Source organism: Gekko japonicus, unplaced genomic scaffold, assembly GCF_001447785.1.
Source record: "Gekko japonicus isolate JY-2015 unplaced genomic scaffold, Gekko_japonicus_V1.1 scaffold543, whole genome shotgun sequence".
Classification (NCBI taxonomy): Eukaryota; Metazoa; Chordata; class Lepidosauria; order Squamata; family Gekkonidae; genus Gekko; species Gekko japonicus.
Genome location: NW_015160225.1, coordinates 108,014 through 125,487, shown reverse-complemented (window position 1 = coordinate 125,487; position 17,474 = coordinate 108,014). Strand labels below are relative to the sequence as shown.

Genomic DNA, 17,474 nt, shown 5'->3' with positions numbered 1-17,474 from the left:
AATTTTGCCTTCTGGGATATCTTGAAGGAATGCTGTTATGAGATGATAAATGTCATCAAGATTCAGCTCCTTCAAAAGCACTTCTAAAAATTAAATGAGTATTAACTGCATTTTTTCACACTTCCCACTGCTCCAAGTAGTGATGAATTCTAGGGGCTGTTCTACCTGGAATTGTTCCCTTTGAGCTTGAAAGCAAGCACTGGAGGCTTGTGCCATTTTTATAGTATTTGCTCTATGCACAATTAAGAGCACAGATGAAAGCAAAGAGGTACTCTTACAGAGCAAAGCTCCATTACCCCAGGGAGAGATTGTATAGCCAAAGGTATTAAAGCCATTCACAACAGTGTCCCTTTGTTTCCCAGAATTTAACAATGCTTTAGGCAAGCACTTGAGCATAATCTTCAGGGAACCTTTTTGTACAATTGCCCCCCCCCCAATCGGTTGCTAAGGACTGTTAATTCTTTTGCCATAGCCTGGGACTCCAGTAGTCTTAGGCCAACCCCCTCACATTAATCAGACATGAAACCCACAGCAAGATCTCATCTCCTAAGTTGTTGTTCAGTCGCACAGTCGAGTCCGACTCTTCGCGACCCCATGGACCAGGTCATGCCAGGCCCTCCTGTCTTCTGCTGTCCTCTGAAGTTGGCTCAATTTCATGTTCGTTGCATCTGTGACACTGTCTAACCATCTCATCGTTTGCCGTCCGTGTCTCCTTTGACCTTCAGTCTTTCCCAGCATCAGGGTCTTCTCCAGTGAGTGCTCCCTTCTCATTTGGTGGCCAAAGTATTTGAGCTTCAGTTTCATTATCTGGCCTTCCAGGGAACAGTCAGGGTTGATCTCCTAAGTACACATGAATATTGATCTAAGTAGGCATATGCAGGCTTTATGGTCTGAATACCCACAACATCAACCTGTGAAGATGTTGGCCTTCTGGCAAACCAAAGTTGGAGGGGAATTAGGGTTGCGCTTGCATGTAAAATGAGTGGCCTTGCCAGCATCTCAAGGGTCCCTCAGGCAAAGGATCGGCCAGAAGCCTGACTGCCAATAAAACCATCTCAGATTTTAAATCACTGAAGGGCAAGCTGTTGAACAGTAACTGAACACACCAGAGAGCAACATGGAATAACTGTCAGCTCTGTTATATAAAAAGAGATAATAAGTGTGTTGCTTTGTTCAGCTGTCAAATGTTAGAAGGTATGTAAAGGATGTAGCTGTGTGGGAAAAACAGCCTAAAATCACTTGAAAGCTAACACTAATCACTGCATTATTACTTCATGGTTCTCATCCTGTATTCTCTCTAATTTTTGTTGTCTTGCTTCTAACCTTGGATCTATGAATTCTATGGCAGGAATGGAGAAAGCAACACCAAAACCTTTCAGAATGCTGCTCTATTGGGGTCTTCCAAGACATAACGCTTACTGTCTCCCTGTGAATAGAGAGAAAACCAACTGCCTGGTTTAACACAGGGACAACGGTTTAGAAGTTATCTACAAGGAAAGCAGCAGGCACTGTTAGCACTAAGCTGTGTAAAGCAGTACACCAATAATAACTGCCTGCCCCTTGGTGGTTCTATCCCTAAAATGGCAACAAAACAATCAAGTGTTCAAAAAGAACTTTATTGAAATTCAGAGCACATGAACTAAGCCTGCATTTAGAAGAATGTGTTTGGTCTCTTTGTGGTGAAACGTGGCTTATGCTGGCGACGCAGAACTCTGTGCGGCAGAGGGAACTTAATTTTGGAATCCTGTAGGTAGAAGAACAGAGATGAGTCAAATATTTATCAGCTGACAAAATTAAGTTTCAACTATTATGCAAGTTTTTTAACAAATAAGCTGTAACATTAATTGCATATCAACAGAACAAGATAAATTTATCTTTGTATTACATACATATAAAAATGGATCAAGATGGGTAGCTGTGATAGTCAGTCTGTAGCAGTAGAAAAGAGCAAGTCCAGTAGCACATTAAAGACTAACAAAATTTGTGGCAGGTTAGAGCTTTTGTGAGTCACTGCTCACTTCTTCAGATAAGGTATCTGAAAAAGTGAGCAGTGATTCATGAAAGCTCATACCCTGCCACAAATTCTGTTGTCTTTAAGGTGCTACTGGACTACTGTTCTTTTCTGATATGAAAAGGGAACATCTTAAATGTGCTAAGAAATGTGCTAAGAAATACCATTACTGCAAAAAATTTAAGGTATTTTCCATCTTCTAACATATTTCAGGTCCACAGGATATTTTTACATTCAAGACATTATCTAATACTTTGGAACAATTCCTGTTTGATATTAATATACCTGTATCAAAGACAGTGCAATTCTTGATTTATGGAAATTATTTTACGGACATCACATATATTCTACCATCAATTTTGTAGGTTGCTAAAAGCATGTATTTAACTTTGTTCTACATACATGGAATTGCTTGACAGCTGGTCTGCGGCATTTGCTAGCAGCAATCTCTTCCACCTTCATAATCTGAATTGAATGAGCACGGGCCCTATGACGGGCACCCATATCGCGATCTGCAATATACCAGACAATTGCACACTATTTGAGCAAAAGGGACTAGAAAGAGATTCATGAGTATCAGGACATCCATAAATGTACAAACCATTGCAGCGTTTGAGTCTAGTGCTGTTTGCCTGTGGCACCTTCAATTTCACTTTCAAAGACACATCAGATCTTGAAAGGCGACAAGGTACATTTTATATTTGCACACATGACAAGAACATTTTATGAAAAACAATGCTCTTTGGGTTTGTATGCAGTTTCATATTCAAGGTTCATAACAATTTTATGGTTTATATTCTGTAAAAAGCACAGATGATAATTTTCACTATCACACTAATTTAATGGCAAGCACAGTATCCACATGATAGTACAACCATGGCTCAATTCAATCTTAGGACTCAGTTGCAACTAAAAAAGCACTACCATTGGCTATTTGTTTTATTTAAAAGCAGAGGCCAGGAAAAAGTTGCAATTATTTTGCAGAGCTGTCACAGTTAAATTTGTGCTTAAGTTTTCTTATGTAGTATCTTAACACATTTTTTAAATCAAAGTGAAAATTTATGATAACAGGAGCTGAAGCCTGGCTTTCAATTATTCTACAAATATCTGGAGCTTGGGTCACTGAAAACGATCACTGCTGCTTTCAGCAATCTTTAAAAAGGAAACTTCTTACAACACCATGTGAAAAATGGTGCTCTTCTATATAAAAGCAACCAATTTTGTATACAGTTCTGGTCTAACTGGAAAGAGGAAACCAAAATGATCCAAAGACCAGAAAACTGGAAGGGGAGAATGCAACAGAACTTTATAAAGTTAGACAAAGGGTGGAGAAAGTGGACAGAGAGAATGTTTTCTTATTTTCCTGAAACACTAGAAATCAGTGGCATTCAATGAAACTCATAGGCAGTGGATTCAGGACAAAATACTTCTCTGAACAATGCACAGTTAATTTGCAGACCACACTACCACGGAATGTGTAGTGATGGCAACTTGGACCAGAAAAATTCAGACAATAGGTCCATGATGGCGAAACAGATTCTCCCTGTTCAGAAGCAGCATATCTGTGAACACTGCTGCAGAGGGAGACACTTGGGCTTGAATACTTGTGGTGGGCCTTCCAGGGTATCAGGCTGGCCTCCACTTGCACCTGGCTGGATGACATTGGGCAAGTCATAGTTCTGATAAGAGCTGTTCTTGAAAAAGAGCAGTTTCTGTCAGAGCTCTCTCAGCCCCACCTCCCTCACAGGGTGTCTGTTGTGGGGAGGGGAAGGAGTTTGTAAGTCACTCTGAGACACCTTTGGGTAGTGAAGGCCAGGGTATAAATCCAATCTCTTCTTCTTCATTGTGGGAAAGAGGTTAGTGAACTAGAGACCACTGGTTTGATCAAGTAGGGCTCATAGGTTTTTAACTACTAAACCCAATGGGGTACATTCTACCACCTGCACAATGAGTGCACATTTCCACTGCATTTGTCTTCCTCCAACGGGCAACTTAATTCCTCCTCACTTCAGCCTCCCAATTCACATGCATTTTTTGCTTACGTGTCCCACATGGTTCCATGGATCATCACTCTGAGGGCCAAAAGGGTGGGACAAAACAGATGTGGGGAAATCCACATCCACTAATACCTTCATCTAGCAGCCCAATGGACTGAATCCAAAGACTGCCCTTTGCTTGCAGAAAGACTTCTTTGGATCCAGTCCATTATCATAAAGTAAGGTCCAGTGAGACCAAAATAACTTACTTCCATTCAATGTTGTTTACAATCAGTGTGCAAAATGCTGTGGTTTAAGAAAAATCCTTGAAGGGGAAAAAAGCTCTGAATAACTATATACACAATTCAAACCCTACAGTTCACATTTTAAAAAATCATTTCACCAACCATACTTTAGAATGTCATGTTTCCACCCATTGCTACTAAACAGGCAGATTTCATGTTATACTACAGGTCTGTTTAGTTTGCCGCTCACATGACCTTAAAAAAGGGGAGGACTGTAGCTCAGTGGCAGAGCATTTGCTTGGCACGCAGAAGGTCCCAGATTCATGTGTTCATGTGAAACAACAAGCAACTGATTTTAACACACAGTTCAGCCATTCTTCTTGGTCACAGCTATAAAAGCTGCCAGTGACTACGTAATGGTATCAGTTGAAGACAAAATTATGCAGAAATGAATGTTTAATACAAAGCAGGAAGGTGTGCATTCATGCTGTGGAATCTGTGTTTTACAACATCAACAGGACACTTGGAATGCCAAATGCTATCTACTTACAGCACTGTGTAACAGCTCCAGCAGTTGTCAGATCCCTGTATTCCCTGTACATGTTGTGAGTTCCACTACGAGAATCATACCGCAGCCAGATACCAAAGTTTTTCACTTTCAGGGGAGACTTCTCATAAACCTATGGTTAATCAACATCAAAGCAATGCAACGTTAGAAACTACCAGAGTTTCATGTACAACTAGCAACAAGTGAACCAGAATTAATGAGATTTGATAACTGTATGCTGTTATACAAAAGATAAAATATTATTAAGCGTAAATTGTACATTATTTTCCAACTTCCTCACCTCCCAGTTTTAGGATACACCATTTTAGAATACTTCATACAGCTTTAAAAATCACAGCATCAATTATCTTTCCCAGTAAGATAAAACAGTTGCCATGCCAAGCTGTCTGCTTTTGAAAGTATGTATATTCTAAATATGGGAAATTTCCATGTAACAATCACAGCTCATTGTACAATCTATTTTCCACAAATATGTCTCATTGTTTTGAACAAACACCTATACTATGGTCAGATCTTGAAGTAGTGAGGTTAGTTGATTAATTGTAGATTGCATTAATTTTTACTTCTTTTTTTGTCTGTTTGGAAATTAGCAATTGGGGGGGGGGGAATCTTCTTTCTATTAGAAGCCTGTTTGTTTATAGCCAGAATTAAAGAGCATCTTTCCCCCCACCCTTACGCTGCAAAAACCATGCAAAATTATAAAAAAATAGATGTCTCGTTTAACTATGACTTTGTGATACAGAATGGGGGAAATTCCATACGGAAAGCACCAAGGTATTAATTTTCAACTGTAAACACCTTGCGAGAACCAGCATTTTGGGAACTAGGAAACAGTTTGCCTGAATCCAACTATGTATGCATGGAACAATGATTTGTCAACATTCCTTGACACAGTTCAAAAGGGACTGCAAGTAATGGCAAGTCTGAAATGAAGACATGGAAAGAGATTAAATCACTCCTGTTTCTCCTGCAAGTGCAGCTGTTGAAGGGGGAGAAAGAGGACAATTTCAGTGCTCCCCCCCCCATACAGCTATTCCTCCACATATGTTCCACATAAAGCTATCAGCTCCAAACTGGGAAATACCTGGAGATTTTTGGAGTGGAGCCTAAGGAAGGGGGGTTGGGGGAGGGACTTCAATGGAGTATATTGCCATAGAGTCCACTTTCTCCAGACGAGATGATCTCTGTCACCTGGAGATCAGCTATATAGCAGGAGATCTCCAGCCACCACCTGGACGGTGGCAACCCTAACTCCACATGCTCTTTCCAGAAAGGAAGAGAAGAGTTGGTTTTATACCCCACTTTTTTCTACCCTAAGGAGTCTCAAAGCAGCTTACAATCACCCTCCCTTCCTCTCCCCAACAGACACCCTGTGAGGTAGGTGGGGCTGAGAGTTCTGTGACTGACACAAGGTCACCCAGCAGGCTTCATGTGGAGGAGTGGGGAATCAAACCCAATTATCCAGATTAGAGTCCATCACTCTTAACCACTATACCATGCTGGCGCTGAAGGGGCTGCACGAAGAGAGAAAAGCAGGAGAACTTGGATCATCTTCCATGCAATCATGACTGGACAAGTTAATATTCTTCATTTTGAATGAAGTCTTTGTATACATAGTCCAAGTAACAGAAAACAGTCATGACCATGCAATCATCTGCTTCAACTGAAAGTTTCCAATTTTTATCAGCATTTATCATACCTGTCCACAGTACACAATTTCCCCAGAAGATTTCTTTATTTTCTTCAACTGAGAAACGAAGTACCAGAAACGGGACTTTGCAACAACATGATTAGGAGCAAAGATGCGCATACGATAGAGGGGTGGTGTTGGAGACTTGGGAGTAGGAAGGCACCTCCCAACAACTTTGTACTCCCTAAGCTTTAAAAGAAAAGGGGGGGGGGGAGAGAGAGACAAAGTATGAAGATCCATTAAACAGAAAACACTATAAGAGCACAACTGAATTAAAGAAAGGCACTGAAGTAACCATGCTGATGTCTGACTTCTGCATGTGAACTATATCTAAGTCTGTCACAGCATCTAAGTTATCACAATTCCCATAAGGAACCTTGGCTCTACAAGAAATGCCTCTGACCTTTCACACCATCCCCAATATTAAAAAGACAATGTATTGAAGTAACCACCCTGATGTCTCTAACTTCTGTATGTGAACTACATTTAAGTCTGCTACAGCATCTTACAGGTTGCGAGAATAAAATGGATAAAGGGAGAATGAGGTATACCACCCTGACCGACTTGGAGGAAGGACAAGGAAAAAAATACTGAAAAACCTTTCAAAGTGTGTTCACAGAACGCCTAAGCAATTATTAAAAAATCTTACTCCGACACAAAATTGAATTCTTAAAAAAAAACCATATGTTGATGTGGAAGGGGACGAGCACATCGTTTCTGTGTGGTTCTAAAGACACGCCTATAAAAGCAAGTTTGAGTCTTAATAACGATGATGCAGGGATCCTGCAGTTAGTTAAGCGGTCAATGAAAAAGAAATGAGATCCGTAGACCCACCCAAAAAGAAACACTTTTTCTACTCCTTAGTGTAAAAGGCAACTCAAAAGCCGGGAAAGAAGCGCTGCCGGGAGAGCATACCAGATGGCCGGGACAAGGCCCACCTCTGCAAAGCTCCGCGCGGTAAGTCAGCAGGCGCTGTCGCCGCCATGTTGTGCGCTCGCTCGCGGCAAAAAGAAGCGACAACGGCGAAGCCCGCCCCTGTGGGCCCTCCTTCCCCCGACCTCCTTAGTCCTACCAAGCCCGCTCCCCTCCAGCTACCGGGAGCCCCGTCGCACAAGCCTCCCGCAACTAGCCCAGGCCACCCGGCCCTTACAGTGCCCGACGCCTTCATGGTGCTGCCTCGCTCGCGGCCACCGAGAAAAGGAAGAGCCGCATGCGCAATGCCCTCGCGTGGCCAACTCGGATCGTGAGGGACCGCCCATCTCGAGAGCAGCCGTCGTCCATTGGTTTCTTAAGGGAGCATTCTTACCGGGTACAAAGCTATCTATCTTTGGGAGCCACCTTTCTACTGGTTGTCTCTTCCGAGCACCGGAAAACGTCTGACACGATGAGCAAAGGCGGCTCAGGTCTGTGATTTGGTGAGATTGTGACAGAGTGATCTGTGCTCCAATAAGAGTGTATTGGGTCCGCCTTTTCGAGTATGTGGGAACGACTGTGAGCGAGCAAAAGAAACCTAAGGCTCTGTTCACGTGCCATCGAATCCTTCCTTTCATAAACTTGTTGGTCTTACATGTGCCACTGAACTCTGAATAGAACAAGGTTTGCGTCCAGTGGCACCTTTAAGATCAATAAAGTTTAGTTCTGGGTATAAGCTTTCGTGTGCATGCACGCTTCTCCAGGTTCAAAAGCTTATACCCAGAATTAAACTTCGTTGGTCTTAAAGGTGCTATTGGACTCCGTATAATTGCCAAGTGTTACTGATAGTGACTTGTTCAGCACTGCAGAAATCTTCCAAGACAGGCATGTGGAGTGTTCCAGATTGAAGGCCAACTAGATTGCTGATATGACCCACACACTTTTTTAGTACTAGAGATTTACATTGTCTGTCCGAAACTATAATCTTGTAAAGCCTTTGACTTTTTGCAGAGTATTTGGTTAATTTCTATACTGCATTTTCCAGGCTTAATGGACTGCAAGGTAGGTTAACAATACAACATAAAGCAATAAAAACAGGAATACATACAGAGCTGTATCTAACATTGCTCTGTAGACTTCCAAGTTAATTTCGGAATACTTTTCTAACTTCTGTTCTTTGAGTTTCTGTATTATAGCAAGAAATGTGAAAACACACAGAGAAATTATAAAACAATATGTTCAGTGTTAGAGAAATTTAGTTCATTATTAGCTAGCTGAGGTAAAGATCCAATATCCTGCCCTTATTTTAGTTGTTCAGCATGAGAGACATTTGATAACTAGTTTCTTATAGTCGAGGAGATTTCCTATATTAGTTTCCCATATTTTATGATGTTTCTGACCTTTCATCCAGCCCTTACCCCAAATTAACCTCATGACCTTTAGGCTTGCAGAACATGATCATACAATGGATTGACCTCTTGGCCCTGTCATTCCAGTTCCAGAACACTCCTGGTACACCCTGGGGCCGTCATTCCACTCCGTGGCCTGTCATCCTAGTTCCTGAACACTCCTGCTCCACCCTGGGGCTGTCATTCCACTCCGTGGCCTCTCATCCTAGTCTCTGAACACTCTTGGCCTGTCATTCCAGTTCCTGAAAACTCCTGGTACACCCTGGGGCCCTCATTCCACTCTTGGCCCTGTCATTCCAGTCCCTGAACACTCTTGGTACACACCAGGGCTGTCATTCCACTCCGTGGCCTGTCATCCCAGTGCCTGAACACTTCTGCTCCACCCTGGGCTGTCATTCGACTCTTGGCCCTATCATTCCAGTCCCTGAACACTCTTGCTCCACTCTAGGGCCATCATTCCACTCCATGGCCTGTCATCCCAGTTCCAGAACACTCCTGCTCCACCCTGGAGCCGTCATTCCACTCTTGGCCCTCTCATTCCTGTCCCTGAACACTCCTGGTACACCCCGGGGCTTGTCATTCCACTCTTGGCCCTGTCATCCCAGTGCCTGAACACTCCTGCTCCACCCTGGGGCTGTCATTCCACTCCGTGGCCTGTCATCCCAGTTCCTGAACACTCCTGCTCCACCCTGGGGCCGTCATTCAACTCCATTCAACTATACATGCGCCCCCTCGCCCAGATTGTCCGGAGGTATGGGCTTGGGTGTCATCAGTGGCCTGTCATCCCAGTTCCTGAACACTTCTGTTACTCCCAGGGGCTGTCATTCCACTCCATGGTATCTCATTCCAGTCCCTGAACACTCCTGGGGCTGTCATTCCACTCCGTGGTCACTCATTCCAGTCCCTGAACACTCCTGCTACCCCCAGGGGCTTTCATTCCACTCTGGGTTCTGTCATTCCAGGCCCAGAACACATCTGCTACCCCCATGGGCTGTCATTCCACTCCTTAGTCTCTCATTTCTAGTCACAGACCACTCCTACTACATCCGGGGGCTGTCATTCCACACTAGGGCCTCTCATCCCAATCCCAGAGTGTTTTATTTGGGCCCAGAGACCCTAATGGAAAATCCATTCCACATTTTTATTGCAACACTACTTGTACTGTAAAGTATTTCAATTGAGCCCATGCAAGTCAATTGGTATTCCTGGCTCCCATTGTTTCCAATGGACCTTCCAGCATCTCCCATTGTTTCCAATGGGCAATCCTGACCTTCCTTTTAGTAAATCCCGAACCTGGGACTCTCAACAGCAACCACTTATAGCCCCGCGCGCGGGCATCGACTGGCTGGCGAGTAGCCTCACCACGCTCTGTAGCAGCAGCACCTGCCTCGGTGCTTGGGGGGGGGGTGGCCAAAGACATTACCATGTCAGAGAGAACAACACGAAGTGTAGCCACTGGCCCAACCGAGAACACTATGGCTGGCCCAGTGGTCATCTAATAGTGCATGCTAATCACACGACGCGCCTCAGTTTACCCAGACTGTTGGCTCTTGAAAGGAACGCAGAAGTGTTCTGGGGTGGGTTACGGGTCAGCATTACAAAATAGGGTTGCCTGTACGGGATATTTGCCTCCTCATTAGAAATGGGGACACCCCCCTTTAAAAGTGTGTTCGGGGTGGGGTGGTGGCGTGTTTTTTTTTTATTACTATTTGCCATATTCTGAATATATCTGCTAGGACTTTTCCTTCACCCATACATCATTGAACATTGCCCTGTCTTTAACAGTACCTAGATTAGATCCCAAAGAGCACTTGTGGATTTAAAATAAGTAAAAATGTAAATAAGATTTGTCAGTTACTTCAAAAATAAGTATAAAATAAGCTGCACTCTTGGTTATCCTCTATTTAATAACCAAACAGCTATGAGAAGGACCTTGATGGGACTAGGAGACACCAAGGTTCAGATCCATCCTCTGCCATGAAGCTTGGTGGGTGGTCTGGCTACTTACACTCTCAGACTAAACTACCTCAAAGGTAATTTAGATGATAACATGCAAGGAAAGGGACTGTTTTCTGTGTGGAAGGAGGAACAGCAATGAACCCACCACCCAGCTGCATATTGCCAAACCAGTGAAGCTGATCACTCTTTGTAAAGTAATGTAACTAGAAAGTCTTCCTTGCTTCCCAAGAAAAGAAATGTTCTGGACTTTTATGGCATCTACACAGATGACCTCAGATGGCAGCTTCATATAGAGGTTGAATAGTTTAAGGCACAACAGGAACACTAGGGTAAATACTGCAGAAAGAACAGTGGCCACTTATCTTCCAGGTAGGATAGTAGTCCTTCCTACAAGATGCCCCAAAAGGCCACCAACAGGGAAACAACCCCCCCATCCATTTGCTAGATACTGACTAAAGCCCAACTAATTCAATTCTAAAAGATTTTTAAAAATGGTGACAATGTTGTAATATCTTGTTCTTCCAAGATTATGAGGTCCATTGCTTTCCATCATTACTGGAATCATTTGCTGTACCTTGGAGACTCTTCTGTTATCTTTTAATTGCTATGTACATTGGATTGAAACTGAAGCTCAAATACTTTGGCCACCAAATGAGAAGGGAGCACTCACTGGAGAAGACCCTGATGCTGGGAAAGATTGAAGGTTAAAGAAGACAGGGACGGCAAAGGATGAGATGGCTAGACAGTGTCATAGATGCAACGAACATGAAATTGACCAAACTTCAGAGGACAGAAGACAGGAGGGCCTGGTGTGATCTTGTCCATGGGGTCGCAAAGAGTCGGACTCGATTGTGCGACTGAACAACAACAACATTGGATTAATAATGAAGTGACAGTGTTCACAGCAAAATCCTTGTACTGAGGTGAGAGCCGTGAAAACAATTAAGTTTTGGTGTTCAGCAGCACTTGCAGCAATTCCCAACAGATTCTTTTAATTGAGAATTTTAAAAGCACTTTTTAACGTTTAATAAAATATGCAATACAGAAAAGTGGCCGCAGCACTAGTCTGGCACATGTGTACCCGTGGACTGTGGAGTGTGTGTATTAGCTAATGTTACTCCCTAACAATAATACAACTACTGTTCTCCATATGTTTTAAATTGATGCAGAGTCCATTAAAATGTTACTAAAGAAATTTTTTAAAATGCAAGACAAAATAAGTAGTAGATACTGTATTTGTGTACAGAATCACTCATGCTTTTCTATACAGAATAAGAGGATAGGCTTCCTCTGACTACTGTAACCTACTATTTTACCAAAACACAGCGCTCATTTTAAAGTTATATTTCAATCTGTTTTCTCCTGAACATGATTAATAATGCTATAACATTCAATATAACCACTTTAAGTAAAATGATATACACAGCTTACATGACAGGACCGCCAATTCATTTTTTCCCAGAGAAAAATAATTACAAATGTGAAAATTTGATTTTTTTACTCTGTTGCCAAATTTGTAATACATTACTCTTTTAAGCCCATAAGCACTACTAAGGCAATTGCCCAGTTAAAAACAGAAGAAGTTTATCCCCAAAACAAACATTTAAAAATACAATATAAAATATTAAATGATGTAAAATACACAAGCTATTTTACATAACAGCATATAAACAAACTATGGCTGTATAAAGAAAATTATACTGCTGTATAAAGAAAATCAGATTTATCTACCATTTTCCCTCATCCCCAGTTTCCAAGGAAAAACATATGCAAAACAATTCTATAAAAGTACAAAATGATTTCATAAAATAAAATTACAGAAATGTAATTAAACGTGTATGCTTTTATACAATAAGGCTGTATGATTTCTCACAGACTTACTGTCAATGAACATGGCATTAAGATCATTGCATTTTGCAAATTGGTGTGTGTGTGTATAATAATTCAATAATTATAATGTAAATGGCTTTAGACCACAAAAAATAGTATACTTTCTACAATCTGAACCAAACCAATTCCATAACTTTCCTCTCAAGCTGGCATAGAGAAAATGGCATTTGTTAATATGGTTCCAATTCAATATACAATGTGAACTGCCCAAAAAGTCTTGCCCAAAAGAATAAAGGAAGAAGAACAGAGAAGACTCCAAATATACTCTTGGAAGAACAGTCCCAAGAAAGTCTATTGATAAGGTCTACCCATGTTAGTCAGTGAGGCCTCCTCCTAGGGAAGTGTTATTAGGATTGCAGGCTCTATGGTTTTAGAAGGAAATAAACCAAAATAGGTATTAAAATATTCTCAGGTAGCAATAGATACTAAAATATTTAGAGAAACAGTCACATGGGTTTTGGGGTACTTTTATAGGATTAGAAAAAGGGGTTAACTAACAGAATTATAACATATACATTTAGATTGAAAACCTGCACACAAACGGTTTAAACCCTCCCATCTTTGCTCCTCAAACCTAGTTTCTCAATTGCAAGTTATCTTTCACCTGGTTTAACTTGTTTTTATAAACAGCTAAAATACATAATTAAAAATTTGATTAAAAATTTGAAATGAAATTAATGTACAGAGGATTGCAGCCTTGTTCTTTATTGACTGCCTTTTACTTCATAATGTTGCTATTTCCAGGAAACCTACGACCAACCTAGGATAGGGAAATCTTAATGCTTCATTGTTCTTAGTCTACTCAAAATTGAGTAAGATGAGCCATAAAGTTCTTTGGTCCAAAGGTGTGATGTGCTAACACTGGCTGTGGTCACACATGCTAAATAATCCACTTTCAATGCACTTTCCAACTGATTTTTACTGTGTGAACCGGCAAAATCCAGTTGGAAAGTGGACTGAAAGTGGATTATTTAGTGTGCGTGACTGCAGCCACTGTGGCAGTAATACTTGAAAAAACCCTCTCTGCAACTTATACAACTCCAGGACATTTCTGTGTAAGGATATTTAAGTTTCTTGCACATCAAATTGCCTGAGACAAAAGGTACAAGTCACTGGAACCTGTTTCGCACCCGACAGCAGCCTACACAGTGAAAGGAATCAAGGCTGCAGTTCTCAGCTCAATCCTGGAACATTCAATAAACAAGTTGGTCTTTGTCAAGTCTGACCCAGAATAAATTGAATAACAACTGCCCTGTCTCTATTAAATACACAATTCCTACCAACATCAATAGGACTAGATTCCACTTAAAAGTGAATTGGGATGCATTTTACTGTATAATCACTAGAAATTTAAAAAAATGAAATGAAGTACTTACTGAATGTTTGGTAACTGTGTAAATGCTACTGTGCTAATGCTTGTATGTTTTATTTAACGGTGCCAAACATTTTTAAATTGCATTAATAAAAAGGGTGGGGTTTTTACTGATTTATGTAGGAGAGAACTTGTGAATTTTCCTCACCAAACCTGGTTGTTTTAGATGACAGCCTTCATCAGAGGAAGAACATCTACTACTATGAAATTATATCTTGCTCACCAAGATAAGTAATAATTTACCTGTGCCTTAGCAAACTAGAAGGTTGGATTAAGGAGTCCCAAATAGGAAACTAATAGTTTTGATAAAGGATAGATGCACCAAATATAGACATGAATAAAAGCACAATACTTTCTTTAACTGTCAACACTGCCTTTTAAGGTATGGGCAAAGAATGATGGAGAATTTTTTTTAGTATTTAATGACTCATCTGTTCACAGTGAATAAAAGCAAGCAAGACAATTCCAGATTATCCTGAAGTATTCAGGATTCAAATGGCTGAAGAGGAAATCTAAGCAGACTAGTTCATGACCAAAATCTCCCCAGCAAAATTCACAAAGAAAAAAAACACATTAAAAGTAAATGCCATGTATCCGTGTGTTCACAAATTTGCAGTCACAATTGTTTTGTAGGGGAAATCCTGATGTTACCTAAAATGTTAAGACCATTTTTACACATTAGCAAAAGTGATATATTTCTATATTTACAGTATATACAATATTTACATACTTTTGTTAAATACTAGGCAGAAAAAGCCAAGTGCAGAAACTCTCTCTGCATATACTGGCTCTTTTTCTGTGCAAAGTCAAGAAATTGTGTTGCAATAACTATACAACTAGATACAATCCACATTCTGTGGGCCAGCATCCATAGTCAAAGCTCCAAACCTAAAATGAAAAATAAATTTAGTTTAGACATAATATTCAACATCTCTTTTGTATGTATAAAGTAACTGGTAAGCCTGCAGTGCTACGGCATTTCTAAGGTGTAATTTAGTGAGAATTTCAACATTAAAATAGTTCTAAGTCATGTAAAAATACCCCAAGAAATCTTGTGTGGACAGGGACAGCTATACACTGGAAACTATTTCCACAACTATGGCAGCATTTTTTACTAGACATTAGTTTACAAAAATCAATGTTGATTGCATCACTGATTTGCATATTGAATTTTTCCCATGTGAATGTGCTTTCAGGCATGGTAAAGGTATCTCCCTTGTAGAAGAGAAATATTGTTCAACTCACCTCTGGCAGTACAATGCTAAGCAGAGTTACACCCCTTTAAATTAAATGGACTTAGATGGGTGTTACTCTGTTTAGGATGACACTGTGAGTAAATGAGTACAAAAAAACCAATCCATGTACCTTTAAAAAGTATATGTAATCGGAACACATTAATAAGGCAATAGCAACTAGGGAGACCTAACAATGAAGCTTTATCTGTTCTCAGCTTATCAGTTATTCTGCCTTTTTTGTTACCCATTCTTTCACTTACACCCACTGCTATGAACCCAGTGACAACCAAAAAACTTCGTCATCCCAGCACTTACTTTGGGAATCACTGTTCTAGAGGCTACAATCATTCCAATATTTACCATCTATTATGAAAGTAATTTTCAGGAATCACAGTATTTTTATCTCCACCACAATCAGATTTCTAAAAAGTAATGCAAGAATTAGCACTTGTTTTCAACAAGGAAACCAAGTCATAAATGTGGATTCGTAAGTGCATCAAGCAACATAGAAACTGCTGGAGTGTATAGGGAGACATAAACCGATCATTCGGCTGGGGTTCTTTGCAGCAGACAGAAACAAGGGGCTTCTTGTGCTTCTATAATGGGGAAAGAGCTCTTGGACTGTTGTATAAGAGACTGTCACAAGATGTGTACAGCTACGTATTCAGCGACTCCTTTAAACATGCTATAGTCCCCTGACCTGGATAGCCCAGGCAAGCCTGATCTCGTCAGATCTTGGAAGCTAAGCAGGGTCAACTCTGGCAAGTACTTGGATGGGAGACCCTGAAATAACAGAGGTGGGAGGCAGGGGCAGGTCTTATTCAGCCACCTCTCCGAATATCCTCCAGGCCCCCAGGAGGGTTCAGTCACCAGAGGTCGCCATGATTTCAAGGTGCACACACAGTCAGTTGCCAGAGGTTGCCATGACTTCCAGGTGCACTCACACATGCATGCATACACGCACATGTAAAAAAATACCAAAAAATAAACATGCCAGAGTCCAAAAAAGGCTATCAAAATGCCTGTTTACCTTTCCAAAAGATGATTATTCTCTGTTAATTCTTTAACAACACCCTCCATTTCTTCTTTCAGTTTCTTCATGCTACAAGTAAAAACAAAACATTCCATTGCATGACAAGTTTTCAGTTAGAATGTCATAAAAACTGTTTCTACAGTTAAAATAAAGCTAGAAGCGACAAAAATTTTTTCACAATACCCAAACAAGCAATAAGGTGGTAACTCAAAGGAAGCCACCTTAGTAACCTGCAATTATGTGCAGAGAAGAAATTTATGGTGCAACCATAAGTAGTGATGAGGGATGTATTTTCTTGCTATCCAAATGTGACTGTAATGTAGCCTAACACCCTGCAGCCACTAGAATTTCCCATTAGAAGGCAGAACTAAACCGGGAGGATCCTTCAATTCTTTTCCTGTCTTCTAAAGAAGAGATAAAAGCTTCACAGCAAATTTACTTCCCTTTTCTGCAATAACAGTTTTAAGTCATTTCAGTCTCTCTCTCTCTATTACTTTGTACCTTTACTAAGGACACTAAACATATAAATCCTGGAAACAATCATAATTCTGTGGAAGGCATATATTGATTAAAGTGAAGAACTCTTACCCAAGAGTCATTTCCACCAAAGTATTTGAACTAGGATAAACTGGATTAATTGCATGTTTGATCCCACTGGAAACTGCCATCATCTTGTGGGGCAAAGTTTCTTGTAACTGCAATAGATGAAGTTGTGTCAATTACAAAACAAGATACAGCTATCGTACATGTCTAATAACTTGAGTTCTCCCCCAAAACTGACATATGAGCATAGGTCATTCAATGTGTAAAAGAGTACACTGTTCCAATGGGGGGGGAAGGAGAGAGAACACATTGGTAGAGCATGTGGAATATATCATTAACAGATGGTCAGTACAATCAACTTTGACAACCCCAAGCATTTGTTTAGGGAAACCAATTCCAAAAACGGTTTCCCCCTTTCAATGGATAATCACAGAAACAAGCAGAAGTTACTTGATGGAGCAGATCAGGATTAGATGCTCATCCTTTCTGAATTAACCACTGTGACACGTAGAGCAAAGAAATTACCCCAGCTATACAGAAGCCAATGAGAGTGGTGCTCTGAAGCAGCCCATAGGAGCTGTGGGCCTGGTGATAGGAGTGACAAGTAAACCTTTAGTCACTGAAGGCTGGG

The 17,474-nt window shown here is 40.8% G+C and overlaps 2 protein-coding genes across 2 annotated transcripts in view; both read right to left on the bottom strand.

Annotated features, from left to right (window-relative positions):
• Window positions 1–1,597: 1,597 nt before the first annotated feature.
• On the bottom strand, window positions 1,598–7,723 carry RPL18A (ribosomal protein L18a). The gene is made up of 5 exons (XM_015411800.1): window positions 7,641–7,723; window positions 6,500–6,679; window positions 4,783–4,912; window positions 2,414–2,523; window positions 1,598–1,744 (listed from the first exon to the last, which is right to left on the bottom strand). The coding sequence occupies exons 1-5, from the start codon at window positions 7,656–7,658 to the stop codon at window positions 1,652–1,654; spliced, it is 531 nt and encodes a 176-aa protein (XP_015267286.1). The 5' UTR covers window positions 7,659–7,723; the 3' UTR covers window positions 1,598–1,651.
• A 5,871-nt stretch (window positions 7,724–13,594) lies between these two features.
• TBK1 (TANK-binding kinase 1) overlaps window positions 13,595–17,474 on the bottom strand; it is a 53,528-nt gene continuing 49,648 nt past the window's right edge. Inside the window, exons 19-21 of the mRNA XM_015411867.1 lie at window positions 16,889–16,995; window positions 16,298–16,369; window positions 13,595–14,920 (exon numbers count right to left, since the gene is read on the bottom strand). Of these exons, the coding sequence (XP_015267353.1) occupies window positions 14,869–14,920; window positions 16,298–16,369; window positions 16,889–16,995 (231 nt within the window). The 3' untranslated portion in view covers window positions 13,595–14,868. The remainder of the gene's footprint in view (window positions 14,921–16,297; window positions 16,370–16,888; window positions 16,996–17,474) is intronic.

Coding starts and splice junctions, on each gene's coding strand:
- RPL18A (XM_015411800.1), bottom strand. Junction 4,913..6,499: donor AAATTGTGTACTGTGGACAG/GTATGATAAATG, acceptor GATTAACCATAG/GTTTATGAGAAGTCTCCCCT. Junction 1,745..2,413: donor CAGCTGTCAAGCAATTCCAT/GTATGTAGAACA, acceptor TTCTACCTACAG/GATTCCAAAATTAAGTTCCC.